We start from the raw sequence: 10631 nt of genomic DNA, 5'->3' as shown, positions 1-10631 counted from the left end.
CAATTCCGCCTGAGTCTGAAGCCGATGCCTACAGGTGATTTACAAAATTAAATACCGCCATGCAGGTGCTTTTCGGTTAGAGACAGTCAGAGTCTAAAAGACCAATTCCGCCTGAGTCTGAAGCCGATGCCTACAAGTGATTTACAAAATTAAATACTGCCATGCAGGTGCTCCATGGTTAGAGACAGAGTCTAAAAGGAAGTAATACTAGTAGATGCTGTCGGGCAGTGGTTCCCAACCTTCCTAATGCCGCGACCCTTTAATACAGTTCCTCATGTTGTGGTGACCCCCAACCATAAAATTATTTTCGTTGCTACTTCATAACTGCAATTTTGCTACTGTTATAAATCGTAATGTAAATCTCTGATATGCAGGATGGTCTTAGGCGACCCCTGTGAAAGGCTTGTTCGACCCCCAAAGGGGTTGCGACCCACAGGTTGAGAACCGCTGCTGTAGGGCATGAATATCTGGACATGTTTTTTGTTTTGTTAATCCTCACCCAAGGATATTTCTTCCATTGATTTTTAGAGAGAGTGGAAGGGAGAGAGAAAGAAAGGGAGTGGGGAGAGAAACATTGATCGTTGCCTCCTGCTGCACTTGGACATGTTTTAATGCTAAACATGTTATTAACACATCAACCCCACCATATGCATTAAATGGGGAGAAAGGACAGTATGAAGTTTAAATTATGAATTTCTTAGTAACTTTTTAAAATGTAAAATTTCAAACATATACAACAGTAGTAAGAACAGAACAATTAACTCCCATGTATATACAACACCTAGCTTGAACAATTATCAAATGGCTAACCTTGTTTCATCTACATAAACCTCCAATCCCCCCACCCACTGGGTTATTTTGAAGCCAGAATGAAATAGTTTAAAGAATTTAGAAAGTTCCCATTTTAATTAAAAAATACTGACTTGTAATCATATCTGCAAAAACAAACAAACAAAAACCCCCACCTCCAATAGCCTTTGGACAGCTCCATAAACTGTACTGAGACTGCCCAGCCTAATTTCACAAGCAAACCCTTTCCTTACAGTTGGTAGAAAGTTAACCCCAGCTCAAGGCAACCTTCACGGTCACAAATTCCAATTCGAATGAGCAGAAAGAACCGTAGAGATCTAGATAAATGTTTACCACCCAAAGTACACTTACACCAGTAAATTATCTCTATTTCCACTCTAAACTAAAGAATGAGGTGGAGGAGGAGGAAAAAGGATGAAAGGAATCAAGGTTTTATATTGATGACTTCACTCTGACAGTGGCTGTGCACTAGCTCCTTGGCACCCTGGCGGTGTCCCTACAGCTACCCCACCATGGGAGAGAAGGCCTCCTTCCTGCTTGGCACAGAGCAGATCCACTTCGTCTGTTTTGTTTTGGACTTCCTTATAAGACTTGCTTTCTTTCCTCCTCCCCTCCCTTCCCCCCTCTCTCCCTCGCTCCTTCCCTTCCTCCCTTCTTTCTTTTGTAAAGGAAAGGGCTTCCCTATTCCTACAAAAGAGACAGAAACCTCGGATTTAGTTTAGCACTCCTTCCCATTTTATAGGTCAGTGATGGCAAACCTATGGCACGCGAACTCATTTTTTTGGTTGATTTTTCTTTGCTAAATGGCATTTAAATATATAAAATAAATATAAAAATATACATCTTTGTTTTACCATGGTTACAAATATCAAAAAATTTCTATATGTGACACGGCACCAGACTTAAGTTAGGGTTTTTCAAAATGCTGACGCGCCGAGCTCAAAAGGTTCCCCATCACTGTTATAAGTAAAGAAACTGAGCCTGAGGCGATCCAGTTGGTCAGGGGACGTTAGGAAAAGAAGCTGCAGCCTAGAAGTTTATTGAGCTGCGTTGAAACTAAGGAGAAAACTTCCACTGAAGTGCAGTCAGTGCGCCTCAGGATCTGCCAGGGATGTATGGTACCTCACAGGTACCTGTGCAGGTACAGGGAGCAGCAGCCAAGGAGGCGCACGGGAGGCACGACTGTGAGGGGCTCCAGAGCCCGGGGTCCCCTTCCTGAGATGGAGGACAGTCAATTTGAAGGGACCTCAAGAGGCACTGCACTGACCTAAGAGCTGCTCTCCTCCCTACCAGCGCAGGCCACCACCAGAGCAGGGTGCACAATTCAAATGGCAATAAACGCAGGATTGAGGAACACGGCTGGGATTAAAAGTGGGATCTGTCTTTCTTCCTTTTATTTTATTTACTAGAGGCCAGGTGCACAAAATCTGTGCACTTGGTGGGGGCGGGAGGTCCCTCAGCCTGGCCTGCATCCTCTCGTGTGGGAGGCCCCCTGCCAGGGAAGGCGCCATGGCTTTAAGTTGTGTTGACTGAACCCAAGGCTTGGGCATAGCCCTACCTTGGGGGCATTTCTGGCCAAAAGGTGAGAATGCCTTCAGCTCAACTCTTCAAGGCCCAGGTGCTGAGAATGGGTTTTTATTATGTAAATTCAGTCAAGTACCTGGAATACCTCCCTTATCTTGAGGTTTGGTGTAACCTCATGATATTTTGGGGAATTGGGACCGACCAGGACTATAAAATAAGCACGCTGCCCTGGGACTTGGCTCTTTGCCTCTCTGCCAGAAGAGGACAGAAGTCCACCCAGGCCCAGCTTTGCTTTCTATTTTGTGTCTGTCTTTCATTTTTCTCAATCCCCAAGGCTCCTCCATTTGAAGGAACTGGTTCACGCTCTCTTTCCCGTGCGGGACGTGGAGAAGGGAGCCCCATGCCCTGGAACACTCTTGCAGTCTGGGAGCCCTCAGGGGATGTCCAACTAATGGCTTAGCCGGTTCCTCATGGGCCTAAGCTGGCAGTCAGACATCCTTACCGCTGCCGCAGAGGCAGGAGAGGCTTCTGCCACCATCGCTGCACTTGCCAGCCATGAGCCCAGCTTGTGGCTGAGCGGCGCTCCCCCTGTGGGAGTGCACTGACCATCAGGGGGCAGCTCCTGCATTGAGTGTCTGCCCCTGGTGGTCAGTGCAAGTCATAGCAACCAGTCATTCTGCTGTTCAGTCAATTTGCATATTAGCCTTTTATTATAGAGGATTTCTTTGCGTGTTTTTTGTTAATCCTCATCAGAGGATATTTTCCCACTGATTTTTAGAAAGAGTGGAAGGGAGAGGGAGAGACAGGGAGAAACATCAATGTGAGAGAGGCACATCAATTGGTTGCTTCCTGCACACACCCTGACCAGAGCCAGGGAACCTGCAACTGAGGTATGTGCCCTTGACCGGAAACGAACCTGGGACCCTTCAGTCCATGAGTCGATGCTCTATCCACAGACTCAAACTGGTTAGGACTTATTTATTCTTATTTTTATTTTAAGGAAAAGTAGCCCTAGCTGGTTTGGCTCAATGGATAGAGCATTGGCCTGCGGACTGAAGGGTCCCAGGTTCGATTCCAGCCAAGGGCACATGCCTGGGCTGCGGGCTCAATCCCCAGTAGGGGGCATGCAGGAGGCAGCCGATCAATGATTCTCTCTCATCATTGATGTTTCTATCTCTCTCTCCCTCTCCCTTCCTCTCTAAGATCAATTATATATTAAAAAAGAAAAGAAAAGTAAACAGGTTTCACTTACAGCTATATACAGGTTAGAGAAAGTATCTGAGGTTCCAGTTTCTCATGAGGACTCTTAGAGGCACATGAGGCCCAGTCTCACTGATCTGCTTCCCAGGGAGCTAGTCAAGGAGGGTTTGAAGGGGGAGAAACTAGGAAACCCGACAGTAGAAAATCTAAATTCAACAGAAGTCACAGTGCACCAAGATCCAGTAGCTGCCAGGCCAGTCCCAACTGGCACATCAGTGACCATAAAATCAGGAAAACTGACCTACCAGTAAGAATGCTGTTGACTCGATTCCAAATTTCTGAATCTCACATATGGAAAGTATTTAATTTTTTTCCAGGAATGTTGACATACTTTAAAAAATACTAAACAGCCCTAACCGGTTTGGCTCAGTGGATAGAGTGTCGGCCTGTGGACTCAAGGGTCCCAAGTTCGATTCCGGTCAATGGCATGTACCTTGGTTGTGGGCATATTCCCAGTAGCAGGGGGGCAGGAGGCAGCTGATTGGTTTCTAACCCTCTATCCCTCTCCCTTCCTCTCTATAAAAAAATTAATAAAATATATATTTTTAAAAATACTAAACATAACATATACTCCAAGCAAAAAAGATATATCTAAATAGTTATTGCTTTCTTAGTCTTGCCTGGATATTCCCTTTAGACTTTTGAAGATTCTCAAATTCAGTGAGTAGGCATTTGTTGCTGCTGTGCGGACGAACAGGACGTGGCCCTGCCCTTGAGCTCACAGAGGAGAGGGAGACAGATGTGGAACACACAGGCAGCTACTGTGTGACAGGTGTGAGAACACAGCCTGAGCTTAAGGCTAGGGCAGAAACTGAGACAAGGGTGCAATTAACTCTGCCTCTATGAAGAACTACTAACCAGCCTCTTTGAGCAGCCCTAATGGGTGACTAGGAGTGCAGGGGGATTGGAGGGGGGAAGGGGAGCAGCATCAGCGACAGGATTGAAGTGAGGCAACATTCAGCACAGGGCAAGGCAGGGCAAGGCAGGGCAAGTCAGGGCAAGGCAGGCCAGGGCGGGGCAGGGCGGGGCAGGGCAGGGCGGGGCAGGGCCGAGTCAAGGGCTCACTGTGCTAAAGCCCGTGAGCAGAGGAGTCTAAGAAAGAGTGGGACCCAACAGGTTTGGGGTGGAAAAAGCACTGTAGAAAAATATGTCAAAAAATAAAAATGGGGACAGTAAATATAGTTCAGGTTTAAAAACCTATTTAGAATTTTTAAAGTAATCTTTAAAATACAAGTTTAGAGTAAACTACTAGGGTTTCATTATACCTTATTAATTTCTTGGAAATTCTCCCTTAAAGTATTTTACTTTAAAAAAGAAAATGTATTTAATGATTTAATAAGTTTATTCACATTATCTTTTGTTTTTAACTAGTAAAATATCAAAATCACAACACTACTTGCCATTCCTCACTGGTAATAGTACCATTCTTGTTTAACTGTTGGTGCAATTCTTTATTTTCTTTCACTACTTCTTGGACGCGAATCCTGAACATTCTCATTTCCTCCTGAAATAAAATTTATGTAAACATAATATACACATACACACATACCTATACTTCTTAGTTCTACTGCTGTTGCTGGGCTAAAGTCAAATGGTAACAGCTTTTTGGCGAGTCTCACAGTAACAGCAGTGCTGCCCTGGAGGCGCTCAGTCTCGTGAGAAAACACGAGATAAAAACAATGCTGAGCACAAGGGGCGCTGAACCTCAGGATTTAAACATTCAAACCCTAATTTCACAACATTTTTCTATAACTGCCAAATACTTGGAAAAATCAAAAGGCCATAAGCAAAGCAGAGATGCTTGTAAACACTATAATTTTTCCTTTGTTTAAAGACTTTGGAGGATAAAATGGAGCTTTTTTAGATAAAAATAAAACCTTTTCAAGAGATCAGTGTGGGGGCTGGAGTCTTTTAATTTGGCTCCATTACAATTACAAGAGAGCCTCTGCTAAAGCCCTCAGTCAGTACAGCTTCGTCAGTCATTAGCCCCAACCCCAGGACTGTTATTTGGTCTTAGTTTTTTACTCCTAAGTCTGTGTTTGTGGCACTTAAAAATTTAATGACTAGTACAGGTAACATCCAATCTTATTTTATACTAGAGGCTCGATGCACGAAGATTCGTGCGAGAATAGGCCTTCCTTCCCCAGCTGCTGGCACCGCCTCACTCCAGCCAGAGCCACCTTTCCGCCTTCACATGCTGCCCAGAGGCCCGGAGCAGCCAGGGCGAAGTGGAACGCCTGCGTCATAACCATGGCAAGTGTCCTGGCCCATCCACCGCCATGTTTGTCACGCCAATCAATTTGCATATTCCCTCCTTATTGGCTGTGGGCGCTGTCGTCTTTGGTGTGGAGTGATGGTTAATTTGCATATTCCGTCTTCATTAGATAGAATTAGTTTCAGGTGAACATACACCTGTGGCACTCTGCTGGGCCTCCTCCATCTCAGCTTTTCTCAGGCAGCCTTTGGCCAGTGTTAGTGTTGTGCTGTCCTTCAGTGAGAATCCTAGGTGCCAATATTTATTCTGGGATGCTTCTATATTTTCTTCTCCCAACCAACAGATATTTATGCTTATACCTGTTAACTTAATACCATGCCAAGTAACTCCTCTACCTCCCACTTGCTGGCAGTCCACTGGCTCTTTTCAGAACAGGGGTCAGGCAAACTAAAGCCCACAGGCCAGTTGCCTGTTTTATAAATATAGCTTTTTTAAAAATATATATTTTTATTGATTTCAGAAAGGGGGAGAGAGATAGAAACATCGATGATGAGAGAGAATTATTGATGGGCTGCCTCCTACATGCCCCCTACTGGGATCAAACTCTCAACCTGGTTCAAAGGTCGTGACCAACTGGTTCATAGACCATGCTCAACCACTGAGTCATGCCAGCCCGGCTGTAAATAAAGTTTTATTGGGACAAAGACATGCTCACTTGTTGGGTGTGTATGGCTGCTTTCATGGTACAACAGTAGAGCTGAGTAGTTGTAAAACACAGACTGCATGGTTTGCAAAGCTAAATTATTTACTAAATGGCCCTTTACAGAAAATGTTTCCTGTGGGTTTTTTAAGTTAATGATTTCATAGAGAAAGAGAAGCATTGATTTGTTGTCCCACTTACTTATACAGTCATTGTTGCTTCTTGTATAAGCCTGACCAGGAATAAACACAAAACCTTGGTGTATTGGATGATGCTCTAACCAACTAAACTATCTGGCCAGAGCTCCTGACCTGTTTTAGAAAGAGCACTGAATTAGTAATTTTACTAATTATTAGGGTGGATATTTCATCAACAGTCTAAGATTAATTTTTCCTCTAGAAGAAAATTTTCAAAACTGCATTACAGCCCAGGCCGATCAGCTCAGTTGTCCCTCCAGGTTTGATCTCCAGTCAGAGCACACACAAGAATCAACCAATGAGAGCATACATAAGTGGAACAGCAAAAATCAAGGTTCTCTCTCTCTCTCTCTTTCTCTCTCCCCACTCCACCCCATCTAAAATCAATAAATATTTTAAAAAATATTTTTTTAAAACTGCATTACATGGGCCATGTACATGGAACAGTGTAATAAGAAAAGGCTTGGTAACTCTTAAGAGATCCAGGGATCCCAGGAAAACCAACATTTCTCTCCCTGGACCCTTCCACTTCCAGAGATCTCTTTGGCCACTTCAATGAGGGAATAGAGGTATGCAGCCTGGAAAGGCATGGACATATCTGCAACACCCACAGAGCCTGGGTCTCCTGTGTAATTCAAATGAGCTCCATGCGAAGGCGTTGGTGGTATAGTGGTGAGCATAGCTGCCTTCCAAATGAGCTCCACTGCCAGAAGCCATTCCCCAAAAAACAGAGGTGAACAAGGCAGAAAAGAATGAAAACCACACTTTCTCACTGTTTCCAACAGCTCAATAATTGGAACTCCCTGAGGTTGCCTCTTCACGGCCTGCTACCCTCCCCAGTCTGCCCAAACGTCCCTTCTAACAGTGGTGTTGGCAGCTGCAGACAATCAGGAAAGAAGTGCCTTGCACTGCTGCCTTCCTGCACCCTGAGACCCCAGCTCATGTGGGGCTGCCTGTCTGGGAACTTCCAATAACTCCATAACTCCATTTAACCCTGCCCACCCCTCCTGCTCTACTCATCACTCCCAACCTGCCTCCCCTCTTCCTTCTTTCCCTGCCTCCTGCCTGCTTCCTTCCTTCCTTTCTCCTTTCCTTTAACAAACATTTGAGTACCTGTTAGATGTTTGAATGGGTATTCAAAGTTTAAAATGGTCTTATTTTTTAATAAATCTTGTCTCTTCTGATATCTGCCAACCTACCTGAAGGGTGGAAATGAGCTCGTCTTTTTCTTTCATTCGGTCTTCATAAGCCAGCAACAAGGGTGACAGGTACTTTATATCCAACTGAAGATAACGGTTGGTAAAGAAGGTTAATATATTTCTTACATCTAAACACAACCAGCAAATTTTTTTAAAGATGATAAAATACACTTAATTTGGAATGGATTGAATAACTATTCAAATATAGCCCAGAAAAAATGGGCCTGAAATTAAATAACTTTTACTTACCAACCAGGGTGGTATAGGGCCCTTTGATGGTAGGCCTTCAATATTTATACTCTAAGAACAAAACACATTTTGAAGACAAATTAAACTGTACTTCTGAAATTTTAAGCCTTAAGATATTCTTAATCAACTATGCATCAGCAATCTATGCATCTATATGTGTAGAAAAATGTTCTTTTGGAATGTTTGAGAATAATTTGAGATACAATGCCTCCTTTCCTGTAATACTTCAGTGTATATTTCCTAAAAAGAAAAACTTTCACTTACTAACCACACTGCCATCATAAAAATCAAGAACTCAACAATGACATACTATATTCTAATCTACAGAATATATTCAACTTTCACCTATTTTCTGAGTTCAACTTTTTTTTAAATACCATGTAGTATTTGGGGGAGTATAACTGTTCAGTTTCTTATGATCCTTAGTATTTTTGTGTTATCAGTTCTAATGCCTCCTCTTTATTTCTAATCTTATTTGAATCACCTTCTTTTTTCTTAGTCTAGCTAAAGGCTGGTCAAACGTATGTCTTTTCAAAAAACCAGCTCATAGTTTCATTGATGTGTTTTGTTGTCTTTTTAGTCTCTATTTCATTTATTTCTGCTGATTTTCATTTTATTTTTCCTGTTAACTTTGAACTAAAAGTCTTTTTTTAGTTCCTCAAGGTGTAAACTTAGGTTATTTATTTATTCTTTACTTTTATTGTTAGTATTTATTGCTATAAAATTTCCCTTTAGAACTACTTTTGCTGCTTCCCATAAGTTTTGGCATGTCATGCTTCCATTTTCATTTGTTTCAAGGTATTTTTAATTCCTTTTCCATTTTCATTTGTTTTAAGGTATTTTTTTACTTCTCTTTTGACCCACTGGTTGTACAGTAGCATGTTGTTCAATGTCCACATATTTGTAAATTTTCTTATACTTGATTCCTAATTTCATACACTGTGGTCAGAAAAGACGCTTGATATGTCAATATTCTTAAATTTATTCAGACTTGTTTTGTGTCCGAACATATGATCTGTCCTGGAGAATGTTCCATGTGCACTTGAGAAGAGTGTGTATTCTGTTGCTGTTGGATGAAAAGTTCTGTATTAGGTCTGTCTGATCTAACATGTAGTTTAAGTCCAATATTTCCTTATGATTTTCCATCTTGATGATATATCTATTATTGGGGTATTGAAGTCCCCTACTATTATTGCTATTTTCCCCTTGAGTTGTTAATATTTGCTTTATATATTTAGGTGCTCTGATATTGGGTACATAAATATTTACAATTATTATATTCTCTTGATGAATTGCCTCCTTTACCATTATGTAATAACCTTCTTTGTCTCTTTTACCGTTTTAATTTAAACTCTATTTTGTCTGATATAAGCATAGTTACCCCTTCTTTCTTTTGGCTTCCATTTACATTAAATGTATGTTTCTATCCCTTCGCTTTCGGTCTAAGTATGTCCTTACAGCTGAAATGAGTCTTTTCTAGGCAGCATATAGTTGGATCTTTTTTCTCTATCCATTCTGCCATTCTATATCTTTTGATTGTAGAATTTAGTCCTTTCATTTAAATTAATTATTAAGTATGGCGTTTTTAGTTGCCATCTGTTCAGTGTTTGCTGGCTGTTTTGTAATTCCTTCCTGCCTTTCTTGCTCTCTTTCTTTGTGATTTGATGCTTTCCTGTAGTGGTATACTTTGATTCTTCCTTTCTCCTTCTCTTTTGTGTACATCTATTATAGGTATTTGCTTTGTGATTACCATGAGGCTTGCATAAGACATTTTTAACAGTCATTTTAAGCGAATAAAAACTTAACTTTGAGCTTCTCATCAGCTTGCATCTACATGCTCACTACAATTCCCCTCACGGGGTCACTGGTGGGTCTCAGTACACACTACACACACAGCTCTATATTTTTACCACCACCCCACATTTTGTTTTTGATATGATTTATACCTTTTATATTGTTTATCCAATTACAAATTATTGTATAGTTATTTTGTATATGTGCTGCCGAAGCGAGCACTATTGTATAGTTATTTTGAATACTTTTGTCTTTAACCTTTATACTAGAGGTATGATTTACCCACCATCATTACAATATTGGAGTATTTTGAATTTAACTATATATTTACCTTTACCAGTAAGTTTTATACTTTCATATGATTTTGTTACTAATTAGTACCGATTCTGCCCTAACGGTTTGGCTCAGTGGATAGAGCATCAGCCTGTGGACTCAAGGGTCCCAGGTTAGATTCCAGTCAAGGGCATGTACCTTGGTTGCGGGCACATCCCCAGTAGGGGATGTGCAGGGGGCAGCTGATCGATGTTTCTCTCTCATCAATGTTTCTAACTCTCTATCCCTCTCCCTTCCTCTCTGTAAAAAAATCAATAAAATATATTTTAAAAAAACACACAAACTAACTAATTAGTACCGATCCTTTTCAGCTTGAAGAACTCCATTTTTTAAAAAATATTTTTTTATTG

The 10631-nt window shown here is 41.6% G+C and overlaps 1 protein-coding gene across 1 annotated transcript in view; it reads right to left on the bottom strand.

Annotated features, from left to right (window-relative positions):
* Window positions 1-10631, bottom strand: part of CEP89 (centrosomal protein 89kDa) — a 74362-nt gene that overhangs the window by 30436 nt on the left and 33295 nt on the right. The window contains exons 10-13 of the mRNA XM_015562923.1: window positions 8155-8205; window positions 7906-7989; window positions 4995-5098; window positions 99-130 (exon numbers count right to left, since the gene is read on the bottom strand). Coding sequence (XP_015418409.1) covers window positions 99-130; window positions 4995-5098; window positions 7906-7989; window positions 8155-8205 — 271 coding nt within the window. The remainder of the gene's footprint in view (window positions 1-98; window positions 131-4994; window positions 5099-7905; window positions 7990-8154; window positions 8206-10631) is intronic.

Source organism: Myotis davidii, unplaced genomic scaffold, assembly GCF_000327345.1.
Source record: "Myotis davidii unplaced genomic scaffold, ASM32734v1 scaffold77, whole genome shotgun sequence".
Taxonomy (NCBI): domain Eukaryota; kingdom Metazoa; phylum Chordata; class Mammalia; order Chiroptera; family Vespertilionidae; genus Myotis; species Myotis davidii.
The sequence above is the reverse complement of the archived record's forward strand: the minus strand, read 5'-3'. Positions and strand labels throughout refer to the sequence as shown.